The sequence below is a fragment of the Strix aluco genome, chromosome 16 (genome assembly GCF_031877795.1).
Source record: "Strix aluco isolate bStrAlu1 chromosome 16, bStrAlu1.hap1, whole genome shotgun sequence".
NCBI classification, from domain to species: domain Eukaryota; kingdom Metazoa; phylum Chordata; class Aves; order Strigiformes; family Strigidae; genus Strix; species Strix aluco.
Genome location: NC_133946.1, coordinates 12,344,716 through 12,358,395, shown reverse-complemented (window position 1 = coordinate 12,358,395; position 13,680 = coordinate 12,344,716). Strand labels below are relative to the sequence as shown.

General features: G+C 62.4%; 3 protein-coding genes across 4 annotated transcripts; all 3 read right to left on the bottom strand.

Annotated features, from left to right (window-relative positions):
- Nucleotides 1–53: 53 nt before the first annotated feature.
- LOC141930608 (interferon-induced transmembrane protein 5-like) lies at nucleotides 54–3,534 on the bottom strand. The gene is made up of 2 exons (XM_074841720.1): nucleotides 2,819–3,534; nucleotides 54–2,183 (listed from the first exon to the last, which is right to left on the bottom strand). The coding sequence occupies exons 1-2, from the start codon at nucleotides 2,984–2,986 to the stop codon at nucleotides 1,965–1,967; spliced, it is 387 nt and encodes a 128-aa protein (XP_074697821.1). The 5' UTR covers nucleotides 2,987–3,534; the 3' UTR covers nucleotides 54–1,964.
- Nucleotides 3,535–3,805: 271 nt separating this feature from the next.
- Nucleotides 3,806–6,700, bottom strand: LOC141930736 (interferon-induced transmembrane protein 2-like). 2 transcript variants are annotated; one of them, XM_074841958.1, is made up of 2 exons: nucleotides 6,450–6,700; nucleotides 3,806–4,279 (listed from the first exon to the last, which is right to left on the bottom strand). In XM_074841958.1, exons 1-2 carry the CDS (start codon nucleotides 6,663–6,665, stop codon nucleotides 4,124–4,126), a joined length of 372 nt encoding a protein of 123 aa, XP_074698059.1. In that variant the 5' UTR covers nucleotides 6,666–6,700; the 3' UTR covers nucleotides 3,806–4,123. The 2 variants fall into 2 exon arrangements, with proteins under 2 accessions (XP_074698059.1, XP_074698060.1); XM_074841959.1 differs by lacking the exon at nucleotides 6,450–6,700 and adding an exon at nucleotides 4,853–5,085.
- A 5,029-nt stretch (nucleotides 6,701–11,729) lies between these two features.
- Nucleotides 11,730–13,383, bottom strand: LOC141930653 (dispanin subfamily A member 2b-like). Its single transcript, XM_074841838.1, has 2 exons — nucleotides 13,102–13,383; nucleotides 11,730–12,327 (listed from the first exon to the last, which is right to left on the bottom strand). Exons 1-2 carry the CDS (start codon nucleotides 13,306–13,308, stop codon nucleotides 12,109–12,111), a joined length of 426 nt encoding a protein of 141 aa, XP_074697939.1. The 5' UTR covers nucleotides 13,309–13,383; the 3' UTR covers nucleotides 11,730–12,108.
- Between the last annotated feature and the right edge of the window lie 297 nt (nucleotides 13,384–13,680).

The following is a 13,680-nucleotide window of genomic DNA, read 5'->3' as shown; positions in this document are numbered from 1 at the left end:
GCCCAGCCCCTGCCTGCATTGACTCCCAGCTCCTCCAGCACCTTCTGGCTTGGTTCTTGCATCCTCCTGGCCCCCCACCTCATTCCGGGGGCTCAAAGGGCTGGGGGGGGCTCAGCCACCCCTGCTTTGCCATGTCACCCCTGCCTGACACTGAGCAAAGAGAGGGGGATCAATAGGCTGAGCAGCCGCGACCCCCCGAATCCTGCTGATCCCCATAATGAGAAACTCTGCAAAGGCCGTGTGAGGCAGCAGGCAGGGTGGGCAGAAGTAAGGTTGGAGCTGAGCATTATTTTGGCACTAATATTGATCACCAAATACACAGCCAAAAGCATTTTAGCCCTCTCAGCGCAGCATGCAGCTCCTTTTCTTTTGAGTTATTCAGCGTATAACATCCCTATCATGTTTTTAAGCCCTTATCTACGTTATCATCTCTCTTTTCAAGCAGTTTGGGAGTTAAAGCCCTTCTAACTTGATGTTTGAAGGGCTAGTGGAAGCCCAGGCATCAGTTATCATTAATATTATGTCAGATGACAAGTTTTTCTGGGATCTGAGCAGGGTCCTCCAGCTCAGTAGCCTCAGGGTGAGCCAAGACCTGCTGTCTGTTTGCTTAAGGCGTTTTCCATGTCCTCGAAAGCCCCAGGTGATGGAAGGGGAAGGGCTGTGCCCCGGTACTCACCCCAGGAGCAGGATACTCCCCACACCCAGCTCTGCACCCACAGCACATTCCCCTCCTGCATCCCTCAGGCTGGGGCGGGTTGTGGGGCGTCATTTCCTGGCCCCACGCCTTTGCTAGCACACACCTGGGTCAGAGCCAGGGAGGTGGGAGGCGTTCCCTGGCCCCCCCCGGGCTCTGTCCTCTCTAAGCAAACCCCAGGAATCTCGGCCGAATCCTGCAGAGTTTATAAAAAAACCTTGCGGCTGCTCCCTGCCCCAGGCAGCATGTGGGAACGCTTAGGGATGGAGGCGAAGTGGCTCCCCAGCTCTGTAATTAGGCTGGCTCTCCCTCAGGCCTCCTCAAGTCACCCAACCCCTAATTAGCAGCCGTTTTTGGCAGCAGAGCAGGACAAAGGGACCCCTCCCTCCCCTCGCCCCCCATAACAGCCCTGTGGGCTGCACCTGGATTTGGGTTTTGATGGGGATGGAGATAAAGCCCAGCTCTGAGCCAGGCCCCGGGTGGCACTAAAAGGAGTCTCCCTGCCCAAAACTGGGATCTTTTTAGTCCAGTTGCCGAAGTGAGCCGGCTCTGGCCTGGGGAGGGCAACGGGGAGGGCCATCACAGAGCAGGGGGGTTGCACCCTGCGCTCATCCCCTCTGTCCTTGTCTGGGGACCTGCTGGGGAGTGTCTGCTTTACTGCAATGAGTTTGCAAGTCAGCTCCCCTTGGAGGGGATGATGTCTACTCTGCTGGAGCGTCTCCCCACGAGGCCATGAAACTTCCCTGCTTCTTTCCCCTCCTCACTTGCTGAGTGGCTCGACAGGTCACAGACTTTATTACTTCTCCTGCCTGCGAAGAGCACGATCAGAGTGAAAACACCGTATTTATATCGTCCCCTTAGCACCCGCCTGCGCTACACACACGCACGCAGAAGACTCACCATGTGTGAAATGGTTTAATGATTTAAATAGTAATCACCGAGGCTGGAGGGATGCCGTGCACCACACAGGATAGAGGGAGTTAAAAGAAACCAGGGTGAACAAAAATAATTGAGCTGCCCCGAGAAGCATGGCCAGGAGCCGGGGTCGGGCACGGCGGGGCTGGGGGTGCTGGACCAGGCAGGGGAGGGTGAGGGGAGATGCAGCGTGTGGGAGAAGCTTTGGGGGCTGCCACCCCCCAGCCCCGTGCTGCCCCGTGGCCACGAAAGCTTGTGGATGTGGCCCTGAGCGGTGGGTTACACTGGACCAGTGGTCTGTTTGAGGGGACCACCAGCAACGCAAGGGAGTTTCTACAAGCCCTTTGCCCACTGGTCAGTTGTCCTCGTCGTCACTCCCGCTGAACTGGTAGGTGAAGAAGCCGACGGACTCATGGGCGAGCTTGGAGAGGTGGAGGACGCCGGTGATGACCAGGGCGGCCAGCAGCAGCGGCAGCACCACGGTCCCCGCTGTGGCCAGGGCGTTGTAGCACCTGGCCTTGGAGCTGAAGCGCCGAGCGGCTTCCACGTCCCCGGACACTTTCCGGTCCCGTGCCTGTAAGAGCCGAGAGACGGGGCAGCGGCGCCCGGGCCGCCCGCAGCTCCCTCCTCCCCGCTGGGCTACGTGGCTTTGGCCACCCTGCAGCCCACAATTTCGTTCCCTGGGCAGTGCCCAGAGGGCGTCCATCCGTCTGTCCATCCCGGGCTCCTGCTCCCCTTTGGCTCCTCTTTCTTTCTCTGCTGCTGGGATTTCCCCTCCTGCTTCTTTCAGAGCCGTGCTGGCTCCAGCCCTTGCTTGCCCCCACCTTTCCACCCTGGTCCAGACCAGCTGGAGTTGCTCCTGCCCTGAGGGGGTGGGGGCACCACGGCCCCCCAGCATCTTCTGGGGAGCAGCAGTTGGTCCTCAGGTGGTGACAGCCCCAGGGAGGGGGGAGGCTGGGGTTATCTAGGGGGGTCTCAGCCTTGTTAATAGGTGGCAGGAAAAGTGTGGGGGCTTTACAGGGAGCTGGCGTCGCCTGCAACCAGCTCTAATCCCCCAGCCCAGCACTCCCAGGAGGGGGAGCCTCCGTGCCCCCCAGGACAGCACCTCCATTTCAGAGGCTCTGTGTCCTCTCAGGAAGTTCAGCCCATGGGGAGGGCTCCCAGGTGACCCCAAACGTTGACTCCCCCCACCCCGCTCAGTGCCCGTACCTTGATGGAGAAGGCAAGCGCCACGAAGCCGAGGCAGCAGAAGTTCATGTAGATGGTGTTGAAGAGGGACCAGACGAGGTGGTCGCGGGGTGGTGGGGATGCGCGGGCGGCGGGAGACGGCTCCCGCTTGTGGGACGGGTAGTCCTCCCGTGGGTAGGACGTGTCCATGGCCACCGAGAGGGGCACCCCGCGGCTCTGCAGCTCCACCAGCCTGGCTGGAGAGTGGGGCAGGGCGGCCCCTTTATATAGTCCCCGTCTCTGGCACAACCTCGTCGCCTCTATATATAAACCCAAGAAATTACAGCCCTCCCCGGGCAGTGGTTATCAGAAAGGCTTGGCTGGGAGCTAGGAGAAACAAACTTGGGTTTTGCGAGCCTATGGGCTTTTTATATCCAGCCTTCCTCCCGCGATGAGGAGCACAGACGGCTCCAGCGTGAGCAGGGGAGAGGCCGAGCGCACGGGGAGGACCGTTGGGATGGAGCCATGGGATGATCTTGAAACCAAGTGACCGTCACCCCGAGGGGCTGACCCGGGACAGACCCTCAGTGCCAGGATCTCTCGCTCAACACCTTCAGCCCAGTCCCTCCGGCTGGGCTGGGCAGACGCCTCATTCGCAGCATGTTTGGGCCGCTGGATAATGCATTAAATGGGAACTTAATACCAAAATGTGGAAGAGCTACTTCTACGGGGTTCCCTGGAAGTGGGAGAAGGGGCTGTGTGGCGGGATGGGGTACGTACAGCCAGAAAAACATGGAGATTTTTTTTTCTTTCTGCCTTCTGCTGTGCCTTAGCTTTTAGGAAGAAACTTGTCTGGGATCTGGGCTGGAAGTGCTCTGCACCGCGGCGGGGGTGGAGGTGGAGAGCTGTGGAGCTGGCAGCAGAGGGAGGAGGAGGAGAAGGAGGAGGAGGAGGAGGAGGCTGCCCCGAAGATATGCAAGGACCTGCTTCTCCTTCCCTGCTGTGAACAAGGCGGCCGACAAGGGAGTGTGACAAGACAAAACTTTATTTGCAGCAGCAGTGACCTATAGTTGTGTCACAGCTCCCTGGAAGCCAGCAGCTCCCTGCCAAGGCATGCAAGCAGAGGAAAGAGGGGGGCTGTCCCCTGCGTCCCAGCACGGCCCACCCGTGCCCTCCCAACGGCAGCTGTGCTGGGACACCCAGGGCTGCCGGCAGCCAAGGGACGGGGCTGCACTCCCGTCCCCCCTGCGCCACGCGCCCAGAACGGGGACATTTTGGGAGCAAGAGGAGGGGGGAGGAAGAAGCACCCCACGGGGTAGCAGCAACAGGTCGGCGGCCATGCGGCGGTCAGGTGGTGACAGACGTGAAGATGATGACGACGATGACGATGAGGGTCACCACGGTGAGGATCATCAGGACGGAGCAGATGATGTTCAACACCTTGGCACGGGTGCCATGTCGACGGGCGCCCTCCAGGTCCCCCAGCACCTTGCAGTCACGGGCCTGGGGGGGCAAGTGGGGGGCTCAGAGCTGGGGGGGCACCTAGTTGGGGGCTGCGAGGTGGTGCTGGGACCTCAGGGACACACCGACCTGGGGAACTGCCCGCTCCCCCTACCCGCAGCCCCAGCTCTCGTGGGGGGGGGACAGGATCGGGGAGGGGGGGGCACTGCATTGCGGGGTCCCAGGGCAGTGTGGCATCGGGGGGGGTCTGGGATGGGGGACTGGATCTGGGGGTCCCGGGATGGGAAATCTGGCGCAGGCTAGGGCAGGGGGCTGGGGGAGCATCGGGGGGTCCCGGGACGATGTCGGAGGGGGCTGGGTCGGGGGGGGGGTCCCGAGGCGGAGGAGGGGGCGGGCGGTGTCTCAGCGCGGGGCCAGCGTCAGAGGGGGCTGGTCGAGGGGGTCTCAGGCGGGGGGTCCCGGGGCGGGGAGGGGATCGGGGCGTGTCGGGGGTCCCGGGCTGAGCTGGCTCGGGGCGGGGGGTCCCGGGAGGATCTGGCTGCGGGGACGGGCCGGGCTGGAGCGAGGGTGGCGGGTGGGCGTCGCCGGGGCGCCCCCCCTCCCCCCTTCCCCCACCTTGATGGAGAAGATCAGCGCGGGGAAGCAGAGGCAGCCCAGGTAGCCCAGCGCGTAGCCCAGCAGGACGTTGAAGAAGGACCAGAGCACGTAGTCCCGGGGCTGCCCGGCGGGGCCGGCCGCGGGGGCCCCCCCCAGCCCGCGGGGCTGCAGCGGGATGGCGACCTCCGGCTTCATGGCCGGGAGCCGGGGACTGGGAGCGCCGGGGAAACGAAACCGAACCCGCCGAGGAGGGAAACCGACCCCGTACCGCCCCCCGCGCCGGCCCGGGCCCCCTCCCAGCGCGGGCGGAGCGGCCGGGCAGCCCCCGCCCCCCCGGGGATCCTCCGTGGGGCGCAGCCCCCTCCCCGGGCACCGTCACCCGTGTCCCTGCACCCCCAGCATTAGCTGACGGGTGTGGGGCAGCTTTGGGGACTCAGAGGGGATTTCAGGGGACTTTGGGGGCTCCAGGGGACTCAGGAGGGGACTCAAGGGCACTTTGGGGACTCAAAAGCCAAATTTCCCCTTTGGAGAGCCCCCCCCTTGGCAGCGAAGGTGGGTGGAGCTGGCACCGAGGTGCGGCAGGGACGGGTGTGAGCTTGGCGGGTGGTTTCAGGGTGGCGAAATGGGGGGGCAGGCGGGTGCAGGGAAAGGTGGAACCCCCCCTGCTCCCCCGCTGAGCCCCGGGTTCCTCGGCAGGGCTGCAGAGTCTGGGGGTCCCCCTCCCCGCCGTGGCCATCTCCGCCTGGGAGGGCAGATAACGCAGGCCAGGAGGGGTGTGGAGCGCCTCTAGACACCCCAGAACCCCCGGGAGGGGTGTGTTTAATTAACAGCACCGACATGGCACCCCCTCCCCCGGCCCCTTTCCTGCTGCTCGTCTGAGTTATGGGGTAGCCCCGGCCCCCCGAGGTGGGGATGCCTGGAGGGAGTAACACCTCCCAGACCCCAAAAGCACGACATTTCCAAGGAGAAGGGTGGGGCAGGAGCTTTATTTGCTGTGAGCTCACCCCCGGGTTCAGGCTGAGGAGGCTTCTCTCGGTCAGGCTGCACCGGGAGGTGCCTGGGGACACCCCCTTGTCCCGTGGGAGTGGGGGAGAAAGGTCCCGCAGGAGCCCCACGTCTCACGAGGCGGGTGGGTTCCGGGTGAGGGGGGCAGAGGGGTGATCAGGGCGCCCATTAAAAAGGCAAAAAGTGTGCAGGGAGCAGCTCTTTGTTAGCTCAGGGCAGGGCGAAGCCTCGCCATGGTTTGGGCAGCGCCGTGGGAGGGGGCCGGGAGCTGGCTGCCCACCTCATCCCCCCGCAGGAGATGGTCTGGGGCTCGCTTGGTCTACAGGAGGAGAGCTCGACCCGCCGCACTGCCCAGGCCCCCCCTTTCCAAAGTGCTGAAGGAGGGTGGGTGACCCTCGACCCCCCGGCTGGGTGCAGAGCGGCGCAGGGGGGGCTGGACGTGGCCCGAGGGAGTGGGGGGGGCATTGCGTGGGGGGAAGGATGGGGACTGAGGCAGTTTGGGGCAAGGTGGGACAAGAGGGGACAGGGAGAGACGGGATTAGGCAGCCCTGGCGTGGGGATCCCTGAGCCGGGCGGGGGAGCGGTGGGATGGGGGTACCTCTACCCTCACCTTGACAGAGAAGATGAGTGCGATGAAGCCCAGGCAGAAGGCGTTGAAGAACACGGTGTTGAAGAAGGACCAGAGCACAAAGTCCTGGGGGTTGGGGACGGGCTCTGGCCGAACAAACGAGGTGATGGTGGGGCCGAAGGCGGTGGCGGGGGAACCTGCCCCGTTCCTGCCATAGGGCTGCGTGTTGATGCTGGTGGATGGGGGGTAGTTCTCCATGGCAGCCCAGCACCAGTGAGGAGCTGAGGCGCAGGTACTGGGGCAGTTATAGGCGAGGGGAAGGGTTTGCCGGGGTGGGGCCCCCTCGTCTGACACCACAGAGGCCACCAGGGCGGGTGCGTGGGGTCTGTTGGAGGACGGGCTGTTGGGCAGGGTGGGCTCCCCGGGGGGGGCAGGGGAGAGCTGCAGCCCTGGGCATGGCTGGGGGGGCAATCGGAGGGGGATGCCCATGGGGCAGGCGATGCCGTGGGGCGGGCGCCTTGACTGTTCCTCTGTTCCTTGTTGCTTTTTGCCCTCTCCGGCTGATAAGTGATTCCTGCCCTGGGCAGGTCAGGACAGAGCCTCACCCAGGGGTTACTCAGTTGCAGCAGGGACCTGTCACGGGGGGACAGTGGGGACATGTCACCCGTGGGGGAGGAGGCCACCACCCCCCCCCAAACCCCCTCCCCATCTGCAAACCACCACCAAGGGCTCGGTCCCTGTCCACTGGGTTTGCACGGTGGGTTTCGAGGGGCTTCTCCCTTCGGTCAGCATCCATAGCAAGGCCTTGCAGCTGCAATGACGTCTTGCAGCTGCCAAAGAGAGACTGGAAAAAGAAAGAAAATAGCTTCAAGAAAGCAGCAAGGTGGTAAAACCCATCATCTGACTCAAAAAACCACCAAGACACAGCTACAAACTACAGGGGTTTTAGAAACATCAACATCCTTCCTGTTTAGCGCTGGGCTCCAGGAGACTGAGTGAGAGGCTGATAAAAGGAAACCCAGCCCTGATAGTTTTTGAGAAATGGGGTTTTCCCCACGTGGGAAGAGCGGAGGGTTTGTTCCAGAAGGACAAAGCTGTTCATCACCTGCGCTCACTGCCATGTGGGTTTTCTGGACATACCAGAAATTTGGGTGCAGATCTGAAAGTCCCAGCCCCTGATATCACTTGTCTGGAACCTACAGGAAATTAAAGATTATATATATTTTTTTTTCCTCAGCTACTTTCCCATTGGCACAGGGCCAGTCCTTGAGGTTAATGAGGTTCATTAGGCCTTGGTGATATTTAAGGAATCACAGGAAGTGGGGAGAGCATCAGGGATGGGTAAGGGGGAGGATGGAGGCGGGCTTGGGCTCAGAGGGGATTTCCGGGGGATTGATCATGCTCCAGCCCCAACTCCTGATGCACGACGCTGCCGACAAAGCTGCCTGCAGGAGCCCAGCGCAGGGTTCCCCGTTTTGGGGTGCCGGGGTCCCTCCGTGGGGCACCACCTGCTTCTCCGGCTTGTGTGGAGTCAGAGGGACCCGCGGCGCTGAGATGCCGGCCAGGGGCAACCAGCAGCCCCAAGGACCGAGTGCAGCCGCTTGGTTCCTCGTCCACCGGCTCCGAATGTCCATTGAGGGATCCCATCTCCCGCAGCCCCTGGCACAAGCGGGAACGCAGCCGATGGCTCACAGACCCCAGCTCACCTCCCCGCCTGCGTTTCCAGCTTTTTCATTTATTTGCCCTTGAACCTGAACAAACTAGACATCAGAAAGCAGAGAGACAAAGTTCAACCTGCACTGCTGCTGCCAGACGGGTGCCTCTGCCCGGCCTCGCTCCCACCCACACCCCCAGCCCCTGGGGAGGCAGTTGGGTCCCCAAGGGTGCTCGGAGCGGGGCCGGGCAGAGTTAAGGGGATGCAGCGGGCGATGGCTTTTGGGCCAAGCGCTGGAGGGGGGGTGAGGGAAAGCGAAACACCAGGCTGGTGGGTGACTTTTGCACCCCGGGGGGGAAGGGTTTGCGAGGCGGATGTGGGACCTTCAGGTCTGCGGGAGGTTTGTTCGGTTGGTTGAGAGCAGCTCGCTCCGTGCTTGCTTCTGGCAGCGTGGCCGGGAGTTCAAAGGCTTTGTGGCCACTTGCCAACAGCCTGAAGCAATTGCTGTAAAAGCAGCAACAGGCTCTTTGTGTCCTTGGAGTGCTGCTGCCTTACCCTTCCCCACTGTGGGGTGGCAGCCCCCAAATTGGGTGAATTTACCCCAGAAAAAGGGCTTTGCTCTCTCTGCTTTCAAAGCCCACCCTGTCCCCGTTGTCCCTCCCGGCTCCCTCCCAGGACTCAGCAGGACCTGGCGCCGAGGGGCATCCCCGTGTCAAAACACCCCAATTGCCCTTTGGGGAGGCATGGGGTGGGGGGGGGTGGTGTCTTGGGGCGATGCAGAGGGTGAGGGGCTGCTTCTCCCTCTCCAACTCCATCCTGCTCCGTCCAGGGATATCGCCCTGGGGCCACCCTGGTGGGTTTGTGGCTGCAGAGCATCCTTATGAAAATAGGCCCCAGGATTTTTTGCACATGTTGGCTGATCGAGGAGGGGGGCAAGAGCTCCTGGGGGGTGCATGGTGAGCCCACACCCCTGTGCCAGCCCAGATGGGCATAAAACCCCCCCGGGGCAGTGATGTGCTTGGGCAGAACAGGGCTGGATGCTGCTCCTGGGTCGGGAGAAAGTGGGACAAGGAAGGAGCGTGCGGGAGCGGGCACGATCCAGCGTGGCACGCTGACAACCCCTCGGATAACGGACGTGGCTGCTGCCAGCGCTCGAGCGAAGCCGCCAAGAGCCTGAGCGTTTGGGGCAATGTTTTTGAGCCGGGGTTTGCTGCCCTTTTAAACAAACTCCTCGAGCCCTGCAGCTAGATTGTGTTTGATCCCATATCCTGCCGGTGGGCATGTCGCTGGCCTGCGAGCCAGGCAGGCAGCGAGCAGCCCCGTTTGCCACCGGGAGCGTGCGCTTATTTGCTCTTACGGGAAGAGCAGAGGAGTAGATGATTCACCAGGAGGTCGGTGCCAGGGATCCTGCAACAAATAACTGTTGTGTTTCGCGGGTGGGATTTCTGACATCTTACTCAAGAGCGCAGCTTCTTGGCAGGAGACCGATGTTCTTGGGGAGAGGAGGAAAAAAAAAAGGCTTTTCTTCCCATCCTTGTGGGGCCTCAGCCCCTAGGACCTGAGCCTGCCGAGGGTAAGGAGCGTGAAGGCTTCCAGCGAGCTGGGGAAAGGCCAAGCGCATACTTGAAGCTCTGTCAAACGGGTTTCAGACGGGATTTTTGCAGGGTCTTGCCCGGGTCACTTTGGATGCGGCCAAAGCCGGGTAGCAGGGTGCCACATGCCGGCAGCCCCGGCAGCACGAGGAGCACTGCCCGCTTCCCCCGTAGCCCTGGCCCCCGGGCAGAGGGGGCTGGCCTGGAGGCTCTGTGCTTGTCGTGGTTTAACCCCAGTTCAGCTCAGCCCCCCCGGCAGGGTGGGGAAATGAATTGGGAGGGTGAAAGTGAGAGAACTCGTGGGTTGAGACAAAGACAGTCGAATAGGGAAAGCAAAAGCCACGCACGCAAGCAAAGCAGACCGAGGGATTCGTTCACCCCATCCCACGGCAGGCGGGTGCTCTGCATCCCAGGACAGCTGGGCTCCGTCACACAGAACGGAGACTTGGGAAGACAAACGCCATCGCTCTGAACGTGCCCCCTCTTCCTCCTGCTCCCCCCGCCCCAGCTCTATACACTGAGCATGATGTCGTATGGTCTGGGACACCCCTTGGGTCAGCTGAGGTCGGCTGTGTCCCCCCGCAGCTCCTTGTGCCCCCCTGTGAGAGACTGAAATGTCCTATGACTGTCTCAAAGCTTGCTTGTGTCTGTGCAAACCTCCAAGACCAGCTGCTTCGGCCTGTGAATTGGTCTGGGGATGTCGCCCAGAGAAGCGGGAGTGTTGTTTGAAGGATGCACCCCTCCACTTCTTTGCAGTTGCATTGTCCAGACCCTTTAGAGAAGCCTCAAAGGGGCGGATGTGTACTGAGCTGGCCCCATCCTGTAGCCATTTGGTGGCTCTATTGTGTAGGCCAGGCCCCATGCATACATGGCTAATGAACTGATAAGAGGCAAGCGTTCCTGCCCTGAAGCCAGATGCAACAAAACCTGTGGGACCAGAGAAAAAAAAACTAAAGGTGGGCAGATATGGTGATCAGTGGATACGATGAGCTTAAAAAGGCATCAGAAAATTTTGCTCGGTGTGCATCTACCATCGAAGCCAGATCCGTGTGCACCCACCACCGAAGAACTGAAGACTGAGGACCAACGGGACGCTGCTGGATCCATGGTGGTGACTATTCTTGCAGCCCTATCCCACATCCTTGCTTTATTTCTGTCTTTTCCTTCCATTCTGTCCTATCGCTACCCCTCTTCACTTTTTTAGTAATAAAAACCTGGTTTGGGTATACGGCATTTGACCTCGTTTGTGTCTTAATCTCGCTCTTGGGATCATATCGAACCCTCCCTCGATATTGGATCGGGACACCCCCCAGCCCCCTGGGGTGAGAGGCAGAGCAGCCCCCGACGCTGTGTAAACACTGCTGGCAGGAACTAAACATCCCGGAGTTATCCCAGCCGCAGCTCAAAAATGCAGCCCAGTGCTAGCTGCTGTGAGGAAAATTAACTCTTTCCCAGCCAAAGCCGGCACAACGCTGTAACAGCTCTGGGGGGGACGGTGTGTGTGTGTGGGGGTCACAGCCCTGCCTGGCTGGTGTCCCCAGTGCTGCCCCGTCTCTCAGGGCTGGGGTGCAGGGCTCCGTCCTGCAGCAAGGCCGTTGGGGATGGAGCTGCACCCCCCCAGCTTCCCCCTCCCTCAGGAAGCCTCTCCCGCCCCCCCCCCGGCCCCGCACGTGGCTGCACAGAGCCACCTTCGAGCTCCTCTCGCTCAAGCCCTTTGCGCAGCCCCCCACCCCAAAAATCAAGCCTGCTCTCAGCTCCACTTCCTCCTACGCCTCTCCTGAGGGTTGGTGAGGATGGGGGGGCTCCTGGTGACACCCTGGCAAAGATGAGGTGCTACCCGCATCCCTGGGGTGACCCTTACAAGGGCTTCACACCCCGCGTGGGTGCCCCTTCCCCATGAGTGCCCAGGTTCCCTGAGCCTGGCCCATCCTTGAGCCTCCTCTCCGCGAGGCTCCATGTCGAGGGACAATTTCCCTCTCCAGGCGCATCCCGAGGGTGGACACTGCTTCTCAGTGGGCCAAGCTGGGGTGGGGGGACCCCGAATCACCCCCTACCAAAATGAAACCGAGCCAGGGACAAAAGTGGAAGAAAACTTTATTTGAATGAACCAGGCTTTCTCCAAACAAGGTGCTTCCCCTTAGGATTATTCTTACAGGCACTTGGGGCTACAAAATCAGAGTGAAGCGGCAAGCGGAAAAGCACATTCCTCCCCTTGCTACGGCCAGTTTTTGGGTGCTCAGCTGGTGCCAGGGGAGAGGCGGCTCCAGGCCCTTCCCGGGACACCACCAAGGGTGGCCATCGGAGAGGGCTCTGTAGTAGCAGCGAGGAAAGCGGTACAGGACGCCAGCCGGCTCCGGGGGGGCCGCATAGAGGACGACCCCCCCCTGCTCTGAGGGGTGACAGGGGCTCCTAGCAGACATGGGGGGGATGCTCGGCCCACAGAGCAAGGGAAAGGCTAAGTGGGGCCGGGTAAGGACTGATGGTCCAGGTTGAAGAAGGCCTGACGCTCCTGGTTGAAGACGTTCATCACGACGATGGTGCCGCTAGCGATCAGGGCGATGACGAGGATGACGAGGAAGATGTTTAGCAGCAGAGCAGTGATGTTCAGGTACTTGGCGGTGGAGCCGTAGCTCAGTGCCCCGCTGTAGTCGCCAAGGACTTTGCGGTCCCTGGACTGGGGGGGAGTGGAGGGGAGAGTCAGTGGGGTTGGGGAGGGCCAGCCCAGGGGGACCCCCTAGGGGCTGCAGCAGGGTGGGAGGTGCTGGAGGGGCTGTGCAGGCCTGAGCCCCCCCAAAACACCAGCACTACTCTGGGGTGCCAACTGCCCCCGCTGCCCCAAACCCCAGCCTTCTCCAGAGCTTCCAGCTGGGGCCAGGGGTCTGTGGAGTGAGGGCTTTATGAGGTCCATTGGGCACCCTCGGGCGTGGGGCTCTGTGAGGTCCACAGTGCTACCTGGGGTTGGGGGGTCTCTGGGGTGCTTTGAGCACCCCAGGGTTGGGGCTCTGTGGGGTCCATGGATCTCCCTGGGGTTGGGGGCTCTGGGGGCTCCATGGGGGCTCTGTGGGGTCCATAGGACACCCCAGAGTGGGGGCTCTATGGGGTCCACGGGTCTCCCTGGGCTTGGAAGGTCTGCAGGCCCTGCGGGGGCTCTGTGGGGTCCATGGGTCTCCCCGGACTTGGGGGCTCCATGGGGTCCATGGCTCTTCCTGGGCTTGGGGGCTCTATGGGGGCTCTATGGGGTCCATGGGTCTCCCTGGACATGGGGGCTCCGGGGGCTCCGTGGGGGCTCTGTGGGGTCCATGGGGCAACCCGGGGTGGGGGCTCTGCGGGGTCCACAGGACTCCCCGACTTTAGGGGCTCTCTGGCGTCCACGGGTCCCTGGGGTCGGGAGCTCAGTGGGGTCCCCGGGCTGCCTCCCCCCCTCTCCCGCCCCCGTGGGACCCCCCACCTTCACGGAGAAGACGAGCGCCAGGAAGCCCAGGCAGCAGACGTTGGCGTACAGCGTGGTGCAGAGGGACCAGGCGAGGTGGTCGCGGGGGGGGGGCGGCGGCGGCGCCTCCACCGACACCACGGTGCTCGGCGGGAGCCCCTCCATGTTCAGCCCCTCCGACAGCGGCTCGTAAGGCGGCAGCGCCGGCCCCAGCGACCGCGACATCCCGGCTGGGGGCTGCGGGGGGCGGCGGCACCGGGCACCCGCGGACGGTTTCGTTTCCCCGAGACCGAGGACGGGGCGGGGAGGGAGGGGTTGGGGCCGCCCCGTCCGGGCCCCCTCCCCTTCCCGGGGAGGAGAGGCTCCGCGCCCTCCCCCTGCGCGCCGAGGGAAGTCGTGCCCCGTCCCCTTCTTCCCCACTTCTTTCTTTGTTCCCCTCTTTCCTCGTCCCCTTCTTTGCCCCCTTCTTCTTTGCCCCTTTTTTCTTTGCTCCCTTTTCTTTGTCCCCTCCTTTCTCGTCCCCTCCTTTGTCCCCTCCCGGGGTGGCCGTCTGGGGTCAGCTACGAGCGTTTTGGGGTTTTTGGCAAAGAAACCCCA